Below are 27,237 nucleotides of genomic sequence, written 5' to 3'. Positions count from 1 at the left end.
AGATTTTCGTAGTAACGTTTAGTTACACGACTCACTGTTGATTGTACGATTCCGAGTTGTTTTCCGATGTCCCGATGAGAGCGTCGACGATCAATTCGCGACGTTGCTTTTCGAGTAGTGGACTTTTCTTCAATTCTCGGGGAATTGACAGTGATAAAATTGCAGTGTAAACAATAAACTCCAAACTACTTCTGCCCAAATTTTTAAGACAAAATACCCAATAGGTATCTTTTTACAGCGTTTTTCCCGTGTTGCAATTAAATATGGGACACTCTTTAGAGTGATTCACCACTTTTGGTTCGTTCATCTGTGATATAAGCAGCGAGTGTGTCAATCTTCCTGCGAACGGCAGAAACACACACAAGGCAGAAGAAAGAAGAATGTTGCAGAGAATTGCTACGCATTGTGCAGACAAGAAGTGAACGGTGAATATTCAATCTGCTCTTTCCAAATATTGAAGATAATAACAAGCCTGATCAAAGTAGTGAGGGGCAAAAATACGCACGGGGTAAAGGTACGCATTGGTCTTTTCAAAACATACGAGCAAAATAAACTGGCAACATGGTATGAATTTGCAATATTATAACGTCGGCTAATTACACATATAAACACATAATATTCTGTTTGAATGGTGCGCAGCTATGAGGAAAGTTATGTTTTGAGCTGTTTTGATCTAATAGGGTTCTTAGTTTTGGGAACTATGATTGACCTATTCGAAAACTATAGAAACTCGAAAACAACAGATTCTAAAAAACCCTTGTATAATTGTGGTTTGTATGGTGAATTTGTTTTGCCGAAAATATTTTGATGTTTGTCAGAAAACTCAAACCAGTTGAAAAACTCTTTGTGGGCAAAAGTACGCACTAAGTACCATTAACCGTAATGAACAAATGTGTTAAACAACGATGTTTTTGTACAGAAATTACTTGAGAATTACTAGTGATATGCGGATATGCTCCGAAAATGAGGAATATTATGGTTTTATGATTTTTTTAATTGAATCTTACAACCATTTTAATGATTTTGTTAAAATGCTTTCAAAATGGTCCTTCCGGAATAGTTTGAGGCTTCTAGAAGCCATAGAAACAATGAAAAAAACAACAAGATCAAATACCATCCAATATATATTTTTGCAACCGGGATAATGCCCACCGATTGGAAATGGCCCAGACGCCATTTTGAATTTCAAGATGGCGACTTCCGGTTTCTAGAAAACAACCTAAGATGGTCAAATACCCCCCAATATGTGTATTTCCGTAATCGATATGATCTCCAGAGACTGGACAACGACCCCAGACACCATTTTTGATTCCAAGAGGCGACTTCCGGTTTCTGGAAAACGACAAAATGTGGCCAAATACCTGGTAGTATGGGTCTTTTCGGAATCGGGATGATGCTCTGAGACCATGTTATGACCCCAGACGCCATTTTGGGTTCCAAGATGTCGACATCCTTTTTCTCCGGAAACCCAAAATGGTCAAGTACCCCCCAATATGTGTATTTCTGGAATTAAAATGACGCCCTGAAACCGGAAATCGACTTACGACGTTTTCAAATTCTAGAAGGTGACTTCCGGTTCGTCTAGTATTGTGTTCTGGTCTCTTGGCAACATTCCGATACCGAAATAACTTATATGGGGTTGTATTTGGTCAATTTTCATTGTTTACCGCAAACCGGAAATCATCATCTTTACGTTCACATTTCGTCGTCTTATAAAATTGCACTTATTTAAAAAAAAATTTCGCAAATATAAAAAGACTCAGACAAATATCTGCAGAAACCCAGCAAATATCTGTAAAGTAATAAAAGTCAGTACACGAATTCTAAAAATTTTGTCGAAAAAAATGTGCACATTCGGTATGCCTGTTTTGAGCTCTTCAGTTGTTAAACTCAATGCAAAAGCATTCGAACAGACTTAGACCGCACATTTCGTAGTTACTTTTCCGTGATGAATCTGAACTAGTGAAGTTGCACAAAGAACCACGGAAGATAGCTAACTTGGGAGTAATTTACCATATTCAATATAAAACAATTCAGTACCTTTCGCTTTGTATAAAATAACGGCGCCGGCTACGTACTTACGGTCGGTAAGGGAATGAAGAACGGAAGTGTACAATTCCTAGAGACCGAGTTTACCGCGGTATCTCTTACGACTTTAGGGAAAGGAAGGGTACTACTTTTACTGTCGTGGTAACCCGATCAGAAAGAAAAAACAAAAACGTAACAGAAGCTGTTAGTTTGTTACGGGAAAAACCTTACGGGCTGTGTTTCCAATTTGATCCCGTTAGGTGTTAAAATAACAGACATTATAACAGAAATGATTCTACTAGTATCAAACACATATCAAAATTTGTTACTAATGTATCAGCTTTCTAACAAAATAAGATAGTATACAGAACAATATAATAACAAACATTGTTAGAAACGATAGGTTTTGATAGAAACGAAAAATTAGTTAGACTTGTTTCAGAACTACTTCATTTCAGGTTTTGTTATTAGAACACATTCAGATTCAATTTTGTTATCAAAATTATATGAAAAAATACAAAATTATATCAAAATATGTTATTTGTATCTCGCGTTGATAGAATTTTGTAATTTTTTAGTTATGCTCTTCTGATCGGGTTAAGTGACGATTTCTTATGCTTTACACGCTCATATATGATATCCACTGTTCTTCTTTACCGAGCCTCATTAGTTACTCTGCCAAGTATCATAATTATAACTGCCTGGAAAGGTACTTATTCAACTGTAAGTAATATTTTTTTCTGGAGTTTAGTGTGAGGTAAGAAAAAATGGGAGAGAGCCTGTGAATAAACCCATGCGTGAAAGTTTCGCTGACATCGAACGGTCTGACTCTACTGAGATTCAATCTCATGGCCATTCGCTTGTCAAAGCGGACTCTGTAACCTTGAGACTACGATGTCCCCCTCATTCGAAAAGTTTTTATGTGACTCACAAAGTACTCAAAAATGGAACAAATGTTTTTCAATTGAAAACGACGTTTGACAGCGTTGTCAATTCAAAACGATTTTGTCAGGCTCTGATAGCAACACTAACACTTATCCATACCGCCATCCATTTGTAATCAAACGAGTGGAAGCGAGAGGAAAATAAAGTATCCAGTGTGACAGAGTGACGACAGAATTTTGAGCCAAAGAAGCACGAACATCAAGGAGGTTAATTTTGTTTTGGTTCCATTATGTCATAAAATTTCCGTCCATCAAAAATGGCACGGTTTTATTCACAGCTTCTCAGGTATATTTATTTATTTATTTATTAATTATTACTTGTATTTCGTAACCTAAGATTTCTGTCCTTTAATGTTACATTGTTAACTCTTTGAAGTAGAATAGGCATCACACATAAATAACAGATAGTAAAAAAACTTCATGACAAAAACTACTTGAATAACAATATTACTTGAATAACTAAACACTGCAACACTCAAAACAGCCTCTTCTAAAAGGTAGGGAATATAAGCTTTCAAGCTGTCTGATTTCTAAAAAGTGCATTGCTCAAGTTGATAATCGCAGGCTGTACACGGTAAGCAGGCTCACCAGATCAGACAGCCTACAGATCCATTCCCGGGAATATGGTAAACCTTAGAAACAAACTTTCAGGAAGTTTTGAATTCTGATTATATGGTGAAAAGCCAAAAAGATTTTTCAAAAATACTGGAGGGATTCTGTCAGGTCATGGACATTTAAAGCCATCTAAATATTTAAAATGTATTCTCAATCTTTCCGCAAATCCTCTATTCGTGCTTAATTTCAGAATACGAGTTATTGCCATCAAACAAAATCAGACTGCACTAATTGTGGATAGTAATAGTACACAACAAATCTAGCTAGACTCAATTTTAAACTTTATGGGACCGCATGTAGAGTATAAGAACAATCAAAAGTGAGTCACTTGACTGGATATTAATTGTGTATCGGACTTTCGGAAGTTTAATTTTCTTGAAAAATCACATCAACTTCGGAGAAACCACCTGAGAAAAATGACTTTTTTAAATGTTTTTATAATGGTTGCTTTAATTTATTAGTTATGCTTCTATGAAAATTAAGTAAAGTTTGTACGAGTTATTCGTGAGTTTCTGTAATCTGTTCATTTTATAAAATTATATTTTTGAATGAAAATCTATTTTTAAAACAGTTTAAACAGTGTTTGTTCAAGTTGTTTCATAGAAGAGTTTTAAGAAATGTACGCAAAAGCTACTAAATTGGACTTGAACTACCAAAATTCTAAACGAATTAAAATTCTAAGTAGTTTGTATGCAAAAAATCGATAGTCGTAGCCCAAAAAAAACTCGCTTATATCTCGACTTTCCAAAATAAAGTAGTCTAAAGTAGTTATGATTATAAAACCGTGCCATGAATTAAATGCATGCTATTTATCTAAAAATATATTATTCCATGTTCAGTAATGAAAACTTCTGGAAAAAGTGATCGAAATCGAAATTATATTAGCTGAATCTATCCCCAAAAGTCCCAAACATATTGCGACATCAAGAGATAATAACAATAAAGTAATCTAATTTGGGAAAAACATCTTTATTTTAGAATATGATGAACATTTAAGCTTATACAAGTTGACCATGATAATTCCACGTGGACAGCTTTCGGAGGGGGAGGGGTCTGTGTCATGTCCAAGGTCCATACAAAATTTTTAGAATTTATATAGACAGTTGTCCACGAAGGAGGAGAAGAGGGGTCAAAATCATTAAAAATCTGTCCTCGTGGAATGTCGATGGCCCCTTATATGTTAAGGTAACTTAAGGTAACTTGAGCTTATAGATTCCTTACTAAATGGATATAAATTTTCTAATCAAAACAAGGCATTAAACCTCACAATGTTACTTGGCGTTCCGCCTTCATTCTAGAATACGTTTTAAGCAACTGGACTTTTACTAAACATCTGGTAGGTAACAACCTAAATTATAATCAACAAACCGTTTCCATTTAAAGTGACAGTTTTCCTTTCTCCTTTCGATTTCCCTCATCGTTGCATAGGAGAAAGAAAAAAGCTCCTTTTTACTAAGCTCGAACATAAAGATTTACCGCTATGTGCAACAATTGACAAATTAGTCCGACAGTAAAATTGTCTTGCTCGCGACGAGAAGGACCGAACGAGACACCTTTAATTAAATGTCTACGCCTGGTCACTGGCAATTGTTTCCCTGCTCGGCAGGAAGCATGACAAAATACCGTATGGTAATGAACATTTTCCAGACAGCAGAAGGGCGACTCATAAGTCGGTTCGGATTGAAGACTTTCCTGCATCGTCCGTTTTTGCCAGCAATATTGCAGTTTTGAATAATTTAGCAATTAAGCAATCGCATATGAAACGGAGGCATTTATTAAATACTTTAGTTGAACACAGGTGCGTTGTTTTGCAGTAACCAGAGACTTCGCGTTCAAACTGCGGGAGAGATTTTACGCAATCTCGTCTATGGAGTTGGCGGCAACTTCTTCGGTGCTGTTAGAGATTGGTAATTTTACAAAAAATATAGACCTTTTTTGAAAAAGGATCCAATTCTCAAGATAGTTGACATTTCATTTTGACTTGCTATTATGTTGATAGTTAATTTTGACTTGCTATTATATTTTTAGTTTACTAAACAACTGAATATAATTTATGTTAAATTTTGAAAAGTTGTCTAAATTACAGATGTCAATCAACTCACTGCTAATGCTTGAGTGAATTGGCGTTAAATCCCTCACAGAAAGGACTACCTTCCGTGCCACGGATCATTAAAGTAGAGTGTCAGGACGAAAAAAGGATTGTATCGTGACCAACATATTACTCACGATTTCCTGGGTGATTTCAGTCCTGACGCTGATAGCCCCACCCTAACGAATTCAGAATCTGTGAGCATTAACAGAATGAGAGAACGAGAGAGAAAAAACTCGCTGATATAAGAATTCATCAGGTAGACCTGCTGAACACAGTGTTTCAAATGATGGAAATTGGATAATTGTTAAACCATTTCCTACGTTCACAGTTAACGCCGCATGTCATGAACAGCAGATTTTCCTCCACCAGGAATTAAAACTAAGTGACACACTAATTTACTGGCTTTAACAGTAATCACAAAATTGAGTCACATCGTGATCAGAAAAAGGTGAATGCCTGAACCGCATCAAGCCACGCCACTACAACACTTTATAGCGGCCGGCATTGCAGGTGTTTTTGTTTTCCCGCAGGCGTTCTGCCGTATAATAAATGGTTATGTACGTCGCAAACTTAATCGTAGATCTTTCCGGATGCTTAAGTGAAACCAACATGAGTCGCACTAAATGGGAAGTGTTAACATTATAATAAATGGTTTATTAAGCGGTTAAATAAAATCATCAACTGCTGATATGGAGATACTGGTACGAAGGTAAAACCAACTTACTGTGCTCAGGCTGATTGTCGTCAATGTGTACAAAAAAGTTGCTACCTTTTCAAACCTCAAGGTCAACCACACTGGCCAAGCGCTTCTGCAACAGCTGCAAATCTAATCTGCATTTTCCCTACCCGGACAACTTCATCCGGTTCTGTTGCATCGGTGATAGTAGGTCAAGGCTGTTCTACTGTGATCTCCTGGCAAAGTGGGTTTCCGTTTCTCGTTACCTTCTTGTCGTACGCCGACGAAAGCGGAACATGGTACCTGGGGCGGGGAGGGAACGTACATAAATATATCATTTTCCCACACATGTCGATACGTTCGATACCTTTGCCTAGGTTAAGTACCAGGTGAGATGTATGCCGGAAAAAAGGAGCGGTGTGGCTCCCTGTTTTATCTTCAATATTTACAACAACATGTGAGGACTCACAACTTGTGAGCAGAATGTTTTGCTCGATTAAAACATATCTGGAATATAGAGATGTACCGATGGATTATTAAAGTTGTTATTTAGTATTTTTCCATCGGTTTTGGATAGTATCAAGTGTGCACACCTCATGTCAATAACCTTCTAAGCTTCAACACAAACTTCAGAGAATTTTTCATATAAGGGCACTATGTAAAACTCCCAAAACTGGTAACGATTGAACTCCTCGCTCCTCTGGACTCTCTCTTGTTTTGGTAATGTGTTTTCCGTCAAAAACCCTTATTTTCTTTTGATTATGGCTACAAATACGTAATGATACATTTTGTATGAAGAAAATTAGTCAACTTAATGAAATAAATTTATATTAAGCCGTAGTGTTGCCAGATATGTTGCTTTTGCATTTGCAAAATTAAATTGCATTAGATTTAGATTTCAAATTCGAATACTTAAGGCCCAGTTACACACAGGGCGCAATGACGCCTTCTCCATACACAATACTAGAAAAACATTTCATCATTTCATTTGCATCTGCTTTCATCGTTTTTCCGAAGCGTCTTTTTATTTTGGTAACGGTTCAACTTTAGTAGCTCTCCCAAGCGTAGTTTTCGTTCAGAAGACTAGAGTGATCCCTCCGCTATCAACTTGTGCAAATAACGTGTCATGAAAGGTGTTTGATCAGTTGTGGTGATTGAATGAAAGTGATCGATCAAAAAATCGATCAAAGCAGATAGGACCTTTTGAAATGTTTCTCTAGAATAGACAGAACGCCTTCTATTTTGTATGGAGAAGGCGTCATTACGCCGTGTGTGTAACTGGGCCTTCAGTTGCTAAATTGTAACGGCAGGCATGCTATGATGAAAAAAGAAATCAGTAACAAACTAGCAGTGTTATGGAGCATGCTCCTAAATTCAAACTAAACGCGACAAAACACATGCACGGAAAAAAGAATGATAGTAAGTATAAACCATTAGTTGAGAAAATTGGTAGATTGTAGAGAAAATCGAGCAATGGCTTAGGCGACATCCATAAATTACGTAACGCAAAAAACTCATTTTTTGGATCCCCACCCCCTCATATGTAACGAAACGTAACCCCAATACCTATCCCCCCATAAAAATTACGTAACGCTACAAAAGGATTTCCTTGATAAAAATGGTCGGTTTTGGAGAGTCTCTTCAGAGATTTTTCGTTACGTAACGCTGAACTCACCTCCCTCCTCCCCTGTGTAACAAATCGTAACGCTTAAGGATACCCCCCCTCCCCCCTATGAGCGTTACGTAATTTATGGATGCCGCCTTAGGGTGTCTTCTGCTCCTAACATATCGAATTTGGTTACTTGGAATAATTTCTATGCAATAAACAAACATATGAACTTGCAAAAAAAATCGACCCATGTTTTGACGTAGAGCTACGTCTTACAGGGACTTCCGTTACATACGGGTGTAGAATGAAAACCTAAAAACGGAACAAAGGAAAAATATGTCCAATTTCAAATGCTAATAAGTTGGTTAGTTTTCAACGGACTTCCTTCGTTCTTGCAGCAATCGACTGGAAAATCATCTACGTATTGGCCTAAATGCAGAGAATTGTAATTTGATTATTCGAACTATTATACTATTAATAATTGTCAAGCATTGTTGAAACGCAGATATCCACCTCTCATTGGTCACTTATTGCTTGCTACTCCTAACACGGTCGATAGAATTTTATACCCAGTCAACCGGGAAGGCACTGCTTGGGTTTTATTAGAGCCAGCTTCTGCTCTAACCAATCATTTAACTAGTGGATGGTGGGAAGGACGGTCCCAACTTAGCAACAGCTGGTAACATCAGTGGGTAGCAGCGGACTTACCGAGTCTTCTTTCGTCATGAACAAATTATCATACTAGAAGATGGTGGGACACATACGGCCACTTCATCCGGTAAAGCTTTGACTTGTTTTGGCAACAACACAAGCTTTCTGGATTCTGGCAAACGAAATCTGCCGGCCGTCTAACTTTCAGTGTGAAAACAGCTTTCCCCTGTGTTGTCGGAGTGCCTTAATCCCCACTGTGGGGGTAGGAAAGAGTTGCGATCAACACTATATTCTATTTTAAAACTTTACAACAGTTGTCCTTTAAAAGCAAAGGAAATAAATGATCGAAGACATTTTATTTTCTCGTTTTGCACTAGAATTAAAAGTAGAATATTATTTTAATCTGCATGCATATGACAGGGGAAAACTTGTTTGCGCCGCATTGAGTTTTTCCCTGTCGTACAAAAAAAAAATAAAGTTTTTTAACAAGTTTTTTCGATAAAAAATTCTTCCAGATCAAATGAGATTTGTCTGTGTACCATAATTTGTTCAAAAATAACAGAAGCGAAGCAGATAGCGACTGAGTGACTGTAGAACAGGATTTTCAGAGATTAAAAGCCTATGATTTAAGAAAAAGGCTTATCCAACACTACAAAAAATGAGTCTGTGAATAATATGGTGACACTGGAATTATTCAAAATGGCATCCGAAATCGATTTTCGGCCAATTTGAAATTAAAGATTAGTAATGTCCAAACATCACCTTGTAGGAATGTTTCCGGATTCGTGATGATATTCATAGCCCATAAATCGACCCTATTTGCTACTTTGAATATTTTTAGGGCCACTATTTTATTTTCAGCGAGTTTTTTATAAAGGTTGGATGAAAATGATTAACAATGATATAAAATGGTCTATCGTAATCTTAGCGTCTGTCATTTAAAGAATTATTGTAAAGGAGAAATTTGCTTCAAACTTATCACTTGCGGTCACTCTCGAATGTAACAATACAAGTATTGTAACAAGCAGCGTTGAGTAGTTTCACGTCAACGTAGCGGTCGTGGCTTGTACACAACCCTAATAATTTTTTACTCTGAATAGGATAAGCTTGTGAAACTATACTTGTTTTATCTAGTTTTATTACAATATATTAGGGATTTTTGGATCATCCTTCTGCAAGCATTAGAAAAACAAATGTATCACTTCTTTTCCCCAACATTTTGACAATTTATATTGTGTTCATTAAATAGTCCGTAATATAGTGTACGTATAAAGGTGTGGTTTAGACTTGAGATTAGAATTTTGCCGTTACTTAAATTAGTTCTGCGTTTTGTTTTCATATTATTGTCTATGTTTAAAGTAGAAAGTCCCTATTGTTGTAGCTATCGTTCATAGTGTCACCGAAAAATTGTTTTATTGGTTCGCGTGAGAAATTTTCTTTTTACCATTTATTGCACGTCTTTTTGAATACTATTGTAGATTACGCTGTTGGATTTTTGTCGTGTACGCATGCGAATTCTATTGGATAACAATACTCCGCCCAAACTTTCGACCAACATGGTTACCTAGAAAACTCTTCTAGTACATTCGTGCAGTTCGTGTTGTCCGTTACCTAGCGTCTATGCTTTTTATGTTGTGTTTTATTGTTTGTTGTGGTACGGTCATCCAATTCCCGACCACAAATCTTAAAGAGATTTCAAAGGCTGTTCGCACTTACACGAACTCACATATGTAATTGTCAGAGTGTGCGTGATGACTAAAGCAGCAATATTCACTTCTTTCTTATTCTCATGTATAAACCAAACAAACATCCGCACCTTTGTAGTTCTGAATACATTAATACATATAATTTATGGTATTTCTAGATGGACGACGCAACTTCCGGCAGGCACTTCGCACTATAAATTTCCCGTTCACGGCCAATCCGGCGCGGTTTTGACATCCCCTTCTCGCTGATTGTCAGCCACAGCACCTTCTTGGGAAACGTGGTGTGTGAACGCAATTTCACCTCGGAGCTCGCTTCGTTCTTGGGGGAATTGAAATACGTAGTGCCCTGCCAGTTGTTCCCGTCTAGGTTGAGGTAGGTCTCGTAGTCCATCACCACCACCCCGTCGCGATCCGCCGGAAAAAAACGACCTGATCATCTTATTCAGCCGCTGCCGCTACGTCATTACCGGCAGCTCCGAGCCCAGTGGACAGGACTATCGCTTCCTGACATGAATGTTCATATTCGTCAGGTATTTTTTCACTGTTTAACCGGTTGCACGCGTTTCCCGGCCAAGCACACGCAGCGATTTAGTCACTTTCCCCTCGATCTTCCTCTTCAGCATCCTTTGAACTTCTTGTCGTTTAGGGTCGTCGGCCAATCGGAATCGGGCTTTTTTTGCTTCTGATTGTTGTCCAATAGTGCCAAGATGTTGTAGATGCCGGAACGGACGTATACGGCGTCAATAATGTGCCGCACGATATCCGTTTTCGACGCGGTGGGGTACCGTTCTTTGACTGCGCACACTTTCAAATGGAGTAGCTTCACTGTTTTTGCCAGCACGGTTAGAGTTCGATGGATAGAACTGTCATTTTTTTTTCTGCTGACTCATGGATTGCTATGATAGATGCTGCATGGGTAGTTTCATCAGTGCGTGCGAAGGTAAACCCAAACGAAGGTAAATCGGTAATTTTCTTCCTTTTTTTGATTGCAAACGTTAGAACAGTAGAATAACACCCATTGTTAAAAAGAACAGGTTTTGATAGAGACGAAAAATTTTGTTTCAAAAAAAATTTCATTTCAGGATTTGCTATTATAACTCATTCAGATTCAATTTCGTTATCAAAAGCATATGGGAAAATACAAAATTGTATCAATTCTTTTATTTATATCTCCTGTTGACGAAATGTTGTAATATTTTAGTTCATCCAAAATGAACATAACGAAAAATTTGTATCAAACAAATAACAAGAATATAAAAACCCAGCGATTCCAGTGCTATATATAGTGTCTATAATATCTACTCCTATATAGTGTCTATAGTATCTACTCCTTCACGATATTACGGCTCATTTGAGAGTCAATATCCTGTTATTAATGTCATACAAATCTTATAAAACACACGAGTCGAGTGGTTTCAAACCATAAAATATAAGTCTATTTTGGTAAGATCCAAACTCTGAATGATAAGGCAGGAATGCAACGTAACGCTTAAAGTTTAAAGTCGTCCTATATCAAAACTACCGTTCGTAGCATTTTTTGCTCTTTGTTTTACTAAGTCTTGAACTCCAATTATTTTCAATGACTCCTGGTATCCTGGTGTTTGGCATTCGGTAAATTATTATATTTTTTTTATTATTTAGGTTTATGCTCTTTGTTAGATTTTTTTTCTAATTTCTGATTGTTGAATTTTCAACGATTTACGGCTTATTATTTCCCAACAACAAGTTCCCGGATAGTTTTTTATGAAACCGAAATTTTTAAACTTCTTTAAGATTTTTTTTTTTTTTGAGGAACCAGACTACTGCATCCCATAATTAGACCTCTTATGAAATAAAATACTCTAAAAAATTACTCCTTTTACAAAAAATACTCAGTCTGCTAAGCCAAACGGGTATGCAAAGCTTCATTCAAATCAAAAATGGTAGATTACATTTTTAAAGCCTTGTTTTATGGTAGCACACACATAAAATCAATTTTTCACAGCCAAATGCAAAACAACCACGGGTTTTTAAGTTTACACGATTGTGTGGCGTCAAAATAATCTCTTTTTTTAAATATTAGTATATAATGAGTATGTGTGTCCAATCACAAATGGTGACTTCTCAACACTGTTAGAAAAATTTTAATTTTGATTGTTAAGATTTGTTCGCCTCCGCAGGTAGGACTTATCATTCGTAGGGATTTAAACCTACTTGTCTAAAAAGGGAAGTAAACTTAGTAGCAGTTGAGGATTGCAACGATTTTTGTCGAAAATTGGTAATAATTTCAACACCAGTAAGTCTATGTAATTCGAGTGTAAATTTGATTCTGAATCCTTTGAAGCGTTTTCGTCCTTGTTAAACAACAACTTGACCAGATCGGTACAGCATAAAGCATTGCTGGTCTAAAAATTAGACTGTAAATCAAAAGTTTATTCTTTAAAAAAAGTTTAGAACTTCGAATAATGAGATGATATAAACATCTCGTATATTTGATGCCTTTTGCTTGTATACTCTTAATGTGCTCTTTGAAAATAAGTTTTCTATTGTGAATTAATCCCAAGTACTTATCCTTCGCAGACCAACTCAAAATAACCTCAGTCATCTTGACAACGTGATTATTGTTTGGTTTGGGGAAAGAAGCCCTAGTCTTATGGAGGAAAATTATCATTTGAGTTTCAGAAACTTTGGGAGAGATTTTCCACTTTTGCAAGTAAGAACAAAAAATATATAAACTTTTCTGCAACTGCATATGACACGAAGACTTTTTCCTTTTACGGAAATGCTTGCGTCATCGCAGAACAATGACTTTGTTAATCCGGGGGGCAAATCAAGAAGATCTGAAGTGAACTGGACCCAAGACTGAACCTTGAGGCACATCTGCTCTGTCAGGAAATCTATCAGATTTTGAATTCTGATAGACAACCTGCAGAGTTCGATTTTTTAAAAATTCTGATTAGAAAAATTGGAAAATTAAAAGTTTGCAATTTCGCAATCAAACCTTCATACCAAACACTGTCGAAAGCTTTTTCTTTGTCTAAAAGAGCAGCTCCAGTGGAATAATCTTCAGATTTGTTAGCTCGTATCATGTTGGTAACTCTGAGCAATTGATAAGTAGTGGAATGCCCATGGCGAAATTCAAACTGTTCATCTGCAAAAATTGAATTTTCGTTGATGTGTAACATCATCCTGTTAAGAATAATTTTCTCAAACAGTTTAGTTATTGAAGAAAGCAAACTGATTGGTCGATAACTTGAAACCTCAGCTAGATTCATATCCGGCTTTAAGTCAAAATAAGCTCAATTGCGCGGATTTGGGTGCAATTAGAAATCTTTTCAATGCAATTCACCTCACACTTCACATTCTCACCCTCACAATCTCACATTCGAACTCTCCTGGTGTAAGTTTAGTTATAATTGGGTGGCCATATCATTTCCTTATCAGTCGTCAAACCTTATTCAATTATCACATTTGCCGTTAATCATCGATTGCCCAGCCCATTAGTAGAAGTGATTGCCAAAAAAAAACGTTCTCACGAACTCGGAAATAATCAGCAGCAGCCACCGTCATTTAGTTTTTATTGCAATCGTTAATCTTCGAGAGCACACCTTTGTCGAAAGGCTAATCCATAACTCACAGGCACAGTTTCGAACACGCGCTCAATATTCGCTTAGGGATTTAATGGCCATTTAGCTATTATTTTGCTGCCGAAAGGTGGCATTCATTCTTCCTATTCACGACCTTATTTCTGCAGCTAGTGCGCTGATGACAAACATTCGCAAGCAGGGAACATTGTATATCTCTATCCATAGAGTACAGTTTATCATTTCAATCTCATTATGGCCTCTGCCCAACTGCTGTGTTCCCCAGAGGGGGGTTTCGTTCCTCAATGACCCAACCTGCTACTGCTTGCTTTTCCCCAAAAACTAAAGCGTTAAGAGATGGGAAATGTGAAAATTGAATTTGCGCTGTTTGAAAAATAATCGAACCAAGCTGCCTGTCATCGGAATCCCAAGTGATGAATAATAGTACAATTACAGATATGAAATTTCACTCGAGAAATGCGTTGCAGTGAACTTACTGGTTTATTTCTATTTTCAATTTCAGGTTAGTTTTCGCACGAATTAACGATCCTGCGTCAAATGTTCGGTCGCCACTAGATGTGTAGAACTACCAGTTGCGTGAAGCTTCCGCAAACAGATTCTATCAACGCACACACTAGAAACTGTACACCGTCGCCGGTCAATATTCGCTGCTCCGGTGCCAAAACGTCATGACCGGATGCGAGGTAAACTGTAAGGTGGACCCCGGCCAGCCCCAGTAGTTAGTGATGCCCCCGGCCGTCTACGATGCTTATCTCGCCCGTCTCTGTTTCAGGAGTTACGATGCACGGGCTGAGTCACCTGCATTCCGGCTCAACCCTGGAGGCGCTCACGCAGGCAACTATCATACTCATCTTAGCGGTCGCCATCATCGTAGCGAACCTCATCGTAGTTGCCACATACCTTAATTTTAAGGGTAAGTTCTATCGTTCGGAGCGGGACTGTGGCTGGGACTGTGGGAATGGATATGATGACAAGGACTGTTTGCAACACGAGTGACAAACTTCATTGGCTTCCGTTTTTTCAACCTTATCAAATCATGTAAAAAATCGTATTTTGTTTCGAAATATTTCACGTCCAAACAGGTCCGCATGAGGTCATAAACTACTACCTGCTATCACTGGCCGTTGCCGATTTGCTATGTGGTCTGCTGATAGTGCCTCTGTACGTGTATCCGACCTACTATGGCGACTGGGTGTACGGGAATGTGGTGTGTATGATGCTTGGGTACCTGGAGGTCACCCTCTGGTCCATCTCGGTATACACCTTCATGTGGATATCAGTCGATCGGTATTTAGCAGTCAGGAAACCGTTGCGCTATGAAACGATACAGACCAAAACCAGGTAAATGAGCCTCGGAGGGAAAAGTCTTAGTTTGCGTCAAAGGTGGGATCCTTTCTCAGCCCACCGGAGGTCCCCAGAATCCTTAACTACTAACAATCGCGATTTATGGGATTATCAATTCTAACGAATCGCCACATTTATCCTGCAATCAAGGGCCGTTTCCAAACATTCCCTTTGTTCCCCTGTGTGTGTATTTCCAAATAATTACAGTATCAATCAAATATACTCAAAACTAGGTTACTTTCGGTGTTAGCGCACTCCACATAAATGTACGTTCTTTTTAGATGTGTACAAAAATGTAGAGCTATATGTGTTAAGCTAATCCAAAACATGCATGCAAAACATGAACTTTGATCCTTTCCGTGTGATTTGTTGTGTTTTTAACCAGCAACCATAGAACTAGACAGTACTCGAGTGAAGGGTGAAGACTTCTGCCAAAATGGATAGTAAACCATTCCCCGGCACTTGTGTTCATTACACTTTTAATTCAATTGTCCAGTTATACTTGAAGAAGACTCATATTTTGCATGTAGCTTTATTACCTACCTAATTTTCTACTCAAACTCTCTGAAATGAGCATCCCTAAGTTTGTTCTCTACATTTCTCTCTGTCAAACTTGGATAATTTGATGAGTCGCAATAAGGAACAGTTTGATAGGGAGAGAGTGAGAGAAGAAGAGAGAATATGTTTTTCTTCCTCCCAATACACTTCTATCACACTATCCAACATTAATCAATGTTTTGTTTCTGACGTGTGCTAATTACTCTGTTGTCGATATGAAATTCTAGGAATGGAAGGTTTGATATTGAGTTTAACTTTACCGAGTTTTAAGTTTAGAGACGATTGCTTATTTTTATAAACACTTTTTTGTTTTAGACCCTTATTTCATATAATAGAACAGTCAATTTGTTTATTTTTACTAACATTTTGAGATTCGCTAGAAACGCTCGGAAGTTAATACATACGAACAATATTCTTTTAGTCCTGATTAAAGTAAAAACAATTGCGTGCATTTTTTTTCTATCTGCTAATAGTGATAGTAGCGTAATGCTATATAGTAATTTAATGTAAAATTTATGTATCTCACACTCCTTTTTTCTGAATTTTATACCTTATAAAATAATGAATTATTTTCGTTTTCTACCTCATATAATTTTTTTGTTCCGAAAAATATAATAGATTTTCAATAGATAGTCGTAACGTAGCTCTCCTCTAGATAGACTACACTCTTACACATTACATAGAAACGTAGCTCTGATACTTCCCGTTTCTTGCACCTTCTTTTTCCCTTAACAATAATTTTTGCACTTGCTCTAAGGAGTCTGAAGTTGTTGCTCATTACGGACCGCATGATGTTTATATAATCATGAAAGATATTAATTAATGAATATTTTGTAAAATTTTGAACTACCTAGAATTAAATAGCACAAAAATCAACAAAATTAAAACTACAACCTATAACTAAATAAAAATTGAAAAAAACCTAACATGTCACATAAAAAATTACACATTTTTCAATTGAAAAATATCAATCCGAGAAATTACATGAATACTGCTGCTTAGTGCTTATGCAGACTTAAAAAAAAATAGTGATGGAAATTAGGAAACAGATTCTTTAAAAATATAATACGATATTCCTTAATTTGCTCAACGTAAATTTGCAAAAAATAGTTTACGGTCGATTATTTGTTAGATACAGTTTTAGAAAATTCTCATAAAAGGTAATTAACTTACTTGCAAAAATTGCTACGCCCTTACGAGCGGCCTTCCAGCAGTTAACCGGAACATTTATCATGGCGGACGAAAACATGCGTGTAGGCGTTTTTTGAATTCTTTCTTCGTTTTATTCTTCAATTTCTCCGCAGTTTTTGCAGCAAAATTATCGGAGTAGATCTTACGCTTCAGGTTTACCAAGAAATTCTCGATGGGACACAGCTATGGGACGTCGGGCGAGTTTGCCGACTTGGGTACCACATTGATATTCAGCCGCTTCATCTCCTGCAACGATCGCTTCGAGAAGTCGGCCGACGCCAGATCCGGTCTGAACACCGCGTCTTCTTTTCCTTATGATAGTTCTTTATGAACGACTCAACTTCCGGCGGGAACTTGGGGTGTGGAATGAGTTCTACCTCGTAGCTCACTTTTTTTCGTAGAGGAAGTAAAATACGAAGTGCCCTGCCAGTCGTTGCCATCCAGGGTAATTGAGATCTCGACGTCCATGACCACCACCACGTCGCGATTCGTTGGAAAATCGTCTTGACCATTTTATTCGATACTAGTGGACGGACTGTCACTTCTTGATTTGTATGTCCATGTTCGCCAGGTACTTCTTCACTGTTTGGTCGGTTGCATGCACCTATTCCCCGGCCAAGCGCATGCAGTGATGTAGCCACTTTTTCCTCGGTCTTCCTCTTCAGCTGCATGGGTAGTTTTGTCAGTGCGAAGGTCAAGCGGAGTACAGAAATAAACAACAGCAAACGTCAACGGTCGCTAACAGCTTCCACCGAGTGTCACACAGCATAACTTGTGCGCAATAGAGTTTGCATGCAAGGTTGCTGGTTACTGAAAAAATGGTTTAGTATGATTAAGAGTGCTACGAGTTCCGCTTCGTTAAAGTGTCTTGTTTTTAATTTTTTAATTTTCATAATGTAAGAAGCATAAATTGTATGTGATATCATGTTTAGCTATATAATTTATTTTTGGATGTTCTGTTAGGTTGATTATCATCTGTTTTGACAATTAATCCTCTAGCCAAAGAACCACTTCACAGGAAAGTGGTCCTCTCGGCAGGCTTGTAAACGGTCACCATTTTTATTTGATCTCGCTTCATTAGCGTGCGTCACAGTCGGCTTTCGCTCGTAAATGTAAAATAACTAAGCCATCGCCGCTCAGCTCACAGAAAGAAAGGGATAGTCAAACGACACTCGCGTATCAAAAAGATGCACACTGTCAATCGTTAAGCGATGTTATTTCGGCCTATTTCTGTCTACATCGTTTATTTATGTTGAGAAATATTATTACAAGATCAATGATATAAATAATTTGCAGAATTCACGCGCTCAACGTGCGTAATTCTCATTTCTAGAAAAAATGTCAAAATACGTTTGAAGAAAATAACGTCGTGATGGCGATACTCATTTGACATGTTTGTTCAAGAATGTATTCAGACAGCGAACCTTGGTAGCGTCAGAGGAAGAAGAAGACGACTATCGCAGTGAAAAGTGGTTCTACCGTGACCATTTCGAAGCCTGCCTCTCGGTAATGATATTATGTGCATAATTTATGTATTTGTTTCTAAAAATCGTTTTTGGTCATAATTTACTTGTAGAGCCGTGATAAAGAATATATATTATTTGAAACGTCGGTGTAAGAGAAAAATATCGTTTTCTTTTTACATTTTGAAGACTGCGAAGCCGAAAGGAACTCCTCCGACATCGTCATGCAATGATCTATTTTGGATTTTGTAACATTCCGTTCTGACCCATTACAATAAAAAATGTTAAGGTTATTCGACTTTTGGAAGTAGTTTTCGTAAGCATAGAAAAATTTGGTTTTTTTCGTTTTGTTCGTAAATGCGGGGTAAAATATTTTGTCTTTTGTTTGTACCCACATTTTTTTAATTTTTATCAAAACGAATCAAAGCGAAGAAACCGGTTGAATAGTTTCGCCAATTGAATTAAACATTCTTCACAATTTAATAAAAGAATCACAAACTACAACAAACTACAAATGTCATGCGGTCCTCAATTTCAGATCACCTTTGCCTATAGCATACTACAAGCGCATAAACGCTAAAAAAAGTTCCGTACACTATTGCATTTTACTAACACCTCGTATTTTCCTTTTCTTGCTTGCGCGGTGCTGTACTCGCCCTACGCTCATCGCCGTAACCCGTGTCGCCCTTCAATGTACCGTGTCGCCCCACGTGCCACCCACACGAACAATGGAAAATTGTAAAAAACAACACACGCACACAATTACACCGACAGATGCCAATGCTGGATGGCCTTCACGTGGATCTCGGCAGCGATGCTGTGCTGTCCACCATTGCTCGGCTTCAACAAAGCCTTCTACAATCCAGAGACCCACATCTGCATGCTCGAGTGGGGCAACATGGCTGCCTATAGTGCAACGCTGGCAATCCTGGTCCTGGGGCCGAGTGTAATCTCGATCGTCTACAACTATGGCTATATCTTCACGATGATGCGTAAAGTGCGATCGGGAGCACCGATCCATGATAAGGAGTACGCCACGGCACTGGCCGAGAATCTGGCCAACCCGAGCCACTGTATGTCATTCGCATTGGTGTTCTCCTTCTGGGTCTCGTGGGGACCGTACATCGGGCTGCGGATCTATGAGCTGGTGATGGAGGAACGGTACGACAACTCGCTGATCCAGTTCGGTGCCGTCTGGCTGGGGATTCTCAACTCGTTCTGGAAAATCATCATCATGACCAGCATGTCGCAGCAGTTCCGCTTGCTGGTGCGGTTACTCTTCCTCACCATCTGCTGCAAAACCAAAGGCCGGCTGCAAGCCGAACTGATCGGGCTTGACCCGGACGATTAAGCAAACCACGACGACATGCAAACCAAAACTCCACCGCCGCCGCTCAGACAGTGTTTAGTACTTCATCTTCCGAGAAGAGAAACGGTTTTAGCTGAACATGGTATCAAACGATTCAATTTCACTATATCCTACAGTAACTGTAATAGAAACTAGGTACGTTTGGAAGTAATATAGTAATGCAGAAGAGAAACTCAATTAACGTGTTGTAATTTTTAAACATATACTCAACTTACTGTTAGGAAGCAGTAACTTACTAAGCTACAAGCTACAGACATGTAAAGTCTAATAGGGCGGATTTTGAACGCCAACAGCAAATCTCAGAACAATCAATCTCTTGGAACATCAAGAAACGTTATTTCTCGATAAATCTATCTCTAAGCCACGCATTTCGACAGGGGATAGGATGGACGAGCTTAAAGCGGTAAGAGAAAATAGTACAGATATTACTCATTGGGAAAGGAAACTGCATGAAAAAGCATCTTTTATCCATATACATGTCAAAGTATAAATTGTAGACACAAAAACTGATGTACTCACTCATGTAAGTAAAACTTTCCTTGCTGAATTTCAAGCAGTTTTCCGATCCGCTTGGCAACACTGTAGATTATAATTTACAATGCGTGATCAAGCATTCAAATCAGTTTTCATTAGGAAGCTACAAATAAAATACTGTAAAGTAAAAACGAAAAATCCAATAACATCAAAAACAAACTTCAGGGCTTTGATTAAAGATGATTGCACATGCATGCACATAACAACGGAGAAAATAAGCTGAAAGCATTAAAAAACACTAGTGAGCAACCACGAAAATGACTTTTCTATGCAATTCTAAAGAGTGAGATCAAATCGAAACAAATAAGATAAAACTGAACAAACCGATTAATCTTTCCGCAAGCTGCAATAAAAGGTAATAAGAGAAAAGCTATTGATACAATAACAATACGATCAGAAGCTCGCTTCTCTTGAACCGGAAAGGCAACGCGAAATTAGAGCAAGGTAAAATTCCTGCAAACGAAACATTGACAGGCGATTCTGAACTGTCGATCACAGTATGACATATTGATTCGGTTTGCTTCAGAAGCATATCGGAGAGGTAACCTTCTCAAAGTCATGTAAATATTTCACTGAAACAGTTAAGTGTGTGAAATCCTTAACCGAGATTTGTTCAGCAGCAGTAGCAAACATTTCGTTCGCAGCGAATAAAAATGACAAAACAATACAACAATTTTCTTAGTACTGTAAAAATGAATTGAGTAAAAAACGTTGATTTGAACTTATTAAATAATGCACAAGGTTAAGACGGACATTCACAGTAGCAAAACGATACCACTAATCTTAGCACAATCAAGACTATTTTTGTAATGATAAAGATAAGTGAGCAGAGTAAATATGACCGCTAATTTTCGAAGTTAGGAAAGTAATACGTTGATTTAATCACCTTACAAAGATTGTTTGAAATATGTTTAACCTAAACTATCAAATGGGTCAGAATTCGTGAAACGGATCACTAAAAATCGCGATGTTTAATTTTTTCAAATAAATATTAAAAACTTCAAGAGTTTCACTCGGGAAGTTGATTTTCCAATTTTTACTGAATTTGAGTAAGTTTTCAAGTTGTTATTGTCATTTGAAATTTAGATAATTTTTTTTTTAAGTAAACATATCTTTAAGAATATTGCATCGATTTTAATGAAATTTTCACAGCAGATGTACCCTTAGTTGTAGTTTCTGAAAATATTTTTTCTGAACGAAAAAATATTTTTTCAATAGTAACTATTTAAAACAATATGTAGAAAAACTATGTTCTGGGGCACTGAAAAATCTGAAAAAAATCACAAGTATTTTTGACGATATTTCGAAATTGTCCTAAAAATTTCGAGTTGGTGATATTTTTTGTTCAAAAGATATGGGGTTTCAAAGTTGGTGGCGCAACCCATTTTCAAACGAGAAGCTAGCAAGCGGTATTACTATTGACAATCCCAGTCCAGTTATGTGTAAAAACTCTGTAAGGCTTGCAAACTAAGTTTGATAGAAATGATTTTTAGCCGCAGAACGATCAGAATATGCTTAGTCTGTTACCCGATTTAATGACGAAGACATTAAACTTTATGCCCCAAACAACTCACAAGTCTACCTACACACTTTACTAACAAACAATATAAAATTTAGTTAGGGGACAACCGTACAGAACGCACCAGTGGGTTAAGATTGCTCACGCTTTTACTTTTAGTCATTATGAAGCGCTTTTTGATATGAGAACTGAAGAAAGCTGGGTTTATGGGCGTTTCTCGCTTGAAAATGCGTTGCGGCACCAACTTTGAAACCCCATATCTTTTGAACAAAAAATATCACCAACTCGAAATTTTCAGGACAGTTTCGGAATTTCGTCAAAAATACTTGTGATTTTTTTCAGATTTTTCAATGCCCCAGAACATAGTTTTTCAACATATTGTTTTAAATAGTTACTATTGAAAAAATATTTTTTTGTCCAAAAAAAATATTTTCAGAAACTACAACTTAGGATGCATCTGCTGTGAAAATTTCATTAAAATCGATGCAATATTCTTAAAGATATGTTTATTTAAAACAAATATTGACCCAAATTTCAAATGACAATAACAACTTGCAAACTTACTGAAATTCAGTAAAAATTGGAAAATGAATTTCCCGAGCGAAACTCTTGAAGTTTTTAATATTTATTTGAAAAAATTAGACATCGCGATTTTTAGTGATCCGTTTCATGAATTCTGACCCAAATAGTATAATTTTCTCAAAAACCTAAAACATTAGCATTAAATTGCAGGGTGATCAGTCTTAAACTCCCATCTTTTAATACTTTTTTTCTATTGGATTTTAATTTATTATCACCTAAATTTTCGAAATGGTGAAAAGTAACGCATCATTGAACAAATCTGACATTTTGGATTGGTCAAAATTCCACTGTTATAAATTCAAAACAAGTAAAACGATAAAATTTATTGATGTCATCATTGCCGAATAATTTGTCTAACTTTCTTCGAAATCTGCACTGCTTTGTAAGAAATATCAAATCAATACACGAAATGAAACAAAAAAAAGAATATCAACAGTTGGTGTCACTCGACAATCTTCTTACTTGTTTATTATATCAATAATCTTTTGATTCATATGATAATGTAAACAACGAATTCGAAGGGTTCATTTAATAATGATTCAATGCCATAATAATAATCGAGTTAAAACGCCAAAATTACAACCATTCCGTTACAATGTTTTTAGTTTAATCTTAAAGAACGTAACCGAGAACCGTGATATTCCACCTTCATCCACTCCAGTTATCAAACCCTTATCTAATGATACTAATGTTTACTGTCATATTTTGGCACATACGTTTCCACATGGCCTACATAGAAAATCATGCTAAAACACATAATTTACCGCTAAAACGAACTTCTTACCCACAAGAAATGGCTCTTTATTGTCACACATGTTACAGCATACACAAAAATACAGCAACAACACCCCCCGGGAGTGCTTCTTCAGTTAGGACCCATATTCAGCTGAACGCTAATGTGGGCAATCAATTTCTTGCGCCAGTGAATATGGGCCCTACTCTGAAAGAAACCTTCCGTCACCCACTCCGAAACTCCAGTTTAGACATTGAGGCATTGTAGTCTCGTTCCGATTCAAAACTATGATAGTAAATTGTAATGTGTACTCCGAACCCCAAGCGTAATAATATGAGGAAAGTTTAAAAAAAAAACAATGTGTATGTAAAAAAAAACTCGTTCTCAGAGAAAATGTCACTTAAACAAAGTAAACAACTCAAAAGTAAATTTTTATTGAGAAAGTAAGCATCTATTTAGCAAACAAAATATTGTAGATACAGATCTAAAGGTGAATTCTTCGATGTATTCAGATAATAACTTAAAAATTAATCAGAAAGAAATTGAAAAATATTTAAACTTTTATTCAGGTCAAATTTGAACCACAATACACTGAACAATACTATGCTTGTAGTGGACGCCAAAGAACCGCAGCCAACCTAATTGGAGTAATATAGAAAGAAGCATTTGGCTTATCGTAAATTTGGTACATTTTACCACCATATTAAAATCATTGATCACTCTATTCAAAAACCAGTTGTTTGCACTTGATGACAAAACAGAGCTTTTAAGTAGCATAATCAACGAGTGAATGATTGAAACTAAACCAAATGACTCACCAAGCAGAAGAACATTTAACGATAATACCAAAGCAGAGCAAGTTGTGACTAATTCAATCACTGTTCTAAGGTTTTGAGCCATGAAACCATGTATTTTTGAGCGAGTAAATAGATGACATACTTTTCAGTTCCAACAACAGCGTAGAATATTCAGAGTAAACAAAGAAACCTTTTGTATTCGTAGTAGGCTGTGCAGACTAGGTTGTGTGGCTGTTTAAAAATAATAAATAATAATTGATAAATCAGCAGATCCATTATAATTATTACTAGTAGTCAATGCGAACGCAATGATCTCTGACAGAGAGTCGAATCGTATAAGAGGAAAGCTAAATGGATAAACAAACACATGTCATCGCGTACCGCGATTGACAGTTGTTTTAGTTAATTTGTTGAATAATACATGTTAAAACTTAAGTTTCACCCCACGTAAATAGCAAACACACTGATTATATTGCGCAAATCAGGTTAGCGTTATGGTCATTACGAATTATTTAGAAAACAGATTGATAATGTAACAACAACATAAGCAAACACAAATAGAGTAAAAGCAAAGCAGGTATGGTATGTTATGTTTATTATAGAAAAATAAAAAGGTAAGGGCGAGCAGAAAACAAAGCAACAAACTTAGGCAAATTAGGAGTTGGTAGAGTGCTAACATAAAAAAGACAAAAACAAGCAAGTCGTTCGCAATTTGTAGAAGCTTCCGAATTTTCAATTAAAGCAAATATTTGCAGGATAGGAGCAGCGTGACACTGAATGTAATCGCACGGAGTGTGGGGTCTGAACACCACACAATGGCAGACAAAGGAAAACAAATGTAAACAAAGATACTTTACGGACCGATAAGCAAGTAAAATGTAACAAAAAAAAACACTGAAGCCCAGTTTTATTTATGATATAATAAATTGAAAATACATTATTAGTTTGGTGGTTTTAATTAGCTTTACGAAATAAACAGGATTGTTTTCTAAGTCGCAAGCTTGACTTAGTTACTAATCGACTGTCGTCAATCGGCGCAAAGCCAATTGTTGTTTAGTGTGCAACCCAGACAGGAGCCCCAGCATCAGCCAGACAGGAGTTGAAGCTTTAAAAAGAGTGTCTCAATTGCAAGATAAATGAGATCTTTTTGGCCCTTACTGTAGTATCCCTGTTACTAGGATTTTTTTTTTCAAATGGCTTGACGCTCCTCGAAAAAATGCCTTCACATGTCAACCCACCCGAAAAGGCAGATGAAAACCGGCTGAAGGCTGGAATAAGAACCGGCGAATCGAAAAATGTCGAGCAAAGAAAAAGTCGCTACCTCAGCAGATTGTGATTGTCTTCGCATATTTTGCAATGTCTTCACTTTGTCTTCGCGGAGAAAGACGTCTTCACTAGCAATACTCAGAGGGAGAGATATGCGAAGAGAATGTTGTGAGCCAAACGAACATGTCAAAATCCGAGCCAAACGAACAAGAACGGTAACACATTGAAAGGTATTGCAATCAGGTACAATAAAGAATATATTTATTTTCACACGTTTCTTATGTTTTATTGCTCAACAATGAATTGAGAATCCTCCAAAATTGATTTATCACAGTGATTTTCAACTGGTGGTTCACAAACCTTATGTATGGTCAACAAAATAATGACTTATTATGGTGAAAGTATATAAAATTAAACATAAACATAAAATATAACACCTTCACGGTTTTTGTGATGCACTTTATTATTCCCCAGGGCTTCCACCGTCACCATCAGTTATACGAGTAGCATGAAAATGTTAGTCAATATAGCGCTTCGAGAAAAGATCTGGCACCTCTGACATGTGAAACCCAGTTGGCAAATTAGCGTTTTTTCATCGCTTATCTCTCTCTCTCTCTCTCTCTCTCTCTCTCTCTCTCTCTCTCTCTCTCTGAGCATCTCTAGTCTTCACCGCTGTTTAAATGTCTTCAAACTAAAGACATTTCTTCTAATCTGGCATCACTGACTGTATACGACGAAAGTACTGCTTGGATCCTGCCATTAGAGTGCCTGTAAATATATAGAGTGGCGACACTGTCAAAATTGGAATAAAAATTATCTGTCAGTGTAATTCCAATTGAGCAAACAACCTATTAAACACGTGTGGGGAAAAGAGAAAGGATGTTCAGTGTTACCAGTGTTACCAGCGTTACTTTTGATGACACGGCGCCACTCTAGTTATATATAGACCAGTTTACGAGACGTTTCTGAACTCAATTAATGAATGAAATTTGGCATAACGCTCGGAACCGGTGACATAACGCACGTAAAAGCAGCATCAATATCAGCAGGATCCGTGACATCTGTCAGTTCGTAAAATGGTCTATAGGCACTCTACCTGCCATGATGAGTAGAACATGGTGTAACGATTTGACAAAAAAGTAGGCGCGGGGTGAGGAAGCGTTTTTTCACTTTGGAGGGTTGGAGACGAAGCATCACTATGCAACAGCGAATAACTTTTTCGTGTTTGTCGATATATCCTCACTAACTAGGTAATTGAATACCGCAAATTCAGGTGTTTTAGATTGGAAATTGTTTCTTAAGTTAATGAATATTGGTAGCAAGGTATGTAGCATTGCCACATTTATAATTTGAATGCATCCAAATGATATATTATGAGATGCGATAATTTTTATGCCCTAGTTATTTACAAACTGGCAATTTTTTTTCAATATGGCTGATTCTGCTTTTGACATATCGTTACACCATGTCTTTATACATCATGGATCTTGCTTCTCATGAAATAGATCTGCAATTGCTCATCATACGAAGTTTCAAAAAATTTCAATTTCGTTGCACAGCCAACCGTGACAAATAATAAAATTTAACAGTGTGCTAAATAAAATTGACTAATCAGAGAAGGCTTTCACTTAGACAAAACTTTGGGTGATTTTTGGTTTCATCCTATCCTAGCTCCCCGCTAATATATCGTAAAGCTCCTCAATAAATATTGCATAAAAAAGTTAACTCAGAAAAGAATATCTTGAATTTTCAATTTTTAAACACATTTTAAAAGTGTATTTAAACCTACTGAACACCCTGTGTACGGCACAATGAACAGAGCTTAATGCCTTGTTCAGACTACGCCGGATATCACCTGATATCGCCAGATGATATCGGATATCACCTCGAGCGTTCACATTAGAATGAGCTGATATGATTTAACATTTGCTTTGGTAATTGAAAAGAGAAGAAAACAAACACAGGTCAAAGCTAAA

General features: G+C 37.0%; 1 protein-coding gene across 2 annotated transcripts in view; it reads left to right on the top strand.

Annotated features, from left to right (window-relative positions):
- The window catches only part of LOC129721350 (G-protein coupled receptor 52), a 29,004-nt gene extending 4,066 nt beyond the window's left edge, over positions 1–24,938 (top strand). The window contains exons 2-5 of one of the 2 annotated variants that reach the window (XM_055673812.1): positions 14,408–14,588; positions 14,678–14,818; positions 14,988–15,246; positions 19,236–24,938. In XM_055673812.1, coding sequence (XP_055529787.1) covers positions 14,582–14,588; positions 14,678–14,818; positions 14,988–15,246; positions 19,236–19,812 — 984 coding nt within the window. In that variant the 5' untranslated portion in view covers positions 14,408–14,581 and the 3' untranslated portion in view covers positions 19,813–24,938. Of the gene's footprint in view, positions 1–14,407; positions 14,819–14,987; positions 15,247–19,235 lie in introns of both variants that reach the window. The other variant, XM_055673811.1, reaches the window with a different exon arrangement.
- The last annotated feature ends 2,299 nt before the right edge of the window (positions 24,939–27,237 follow it).

Source organism: Wyeomyia smithii, chromosome 2, assembly GCF_029784165.1.
Source record: "Wyeomyia smithii strain HCP4-BCI-WySm-NY-G18 chromosome 2, ASM2978416v1, whole genome shotgun sequence".
NCBI lineage: Eukaryota > Metazoa > Arthropoda > Insecta > Diptera > Culicidae > Wyeomyia > Wyeomyia smithii.
This window is presented reverse-complemented; position numbering and strand designations above follow the sequence as displayed.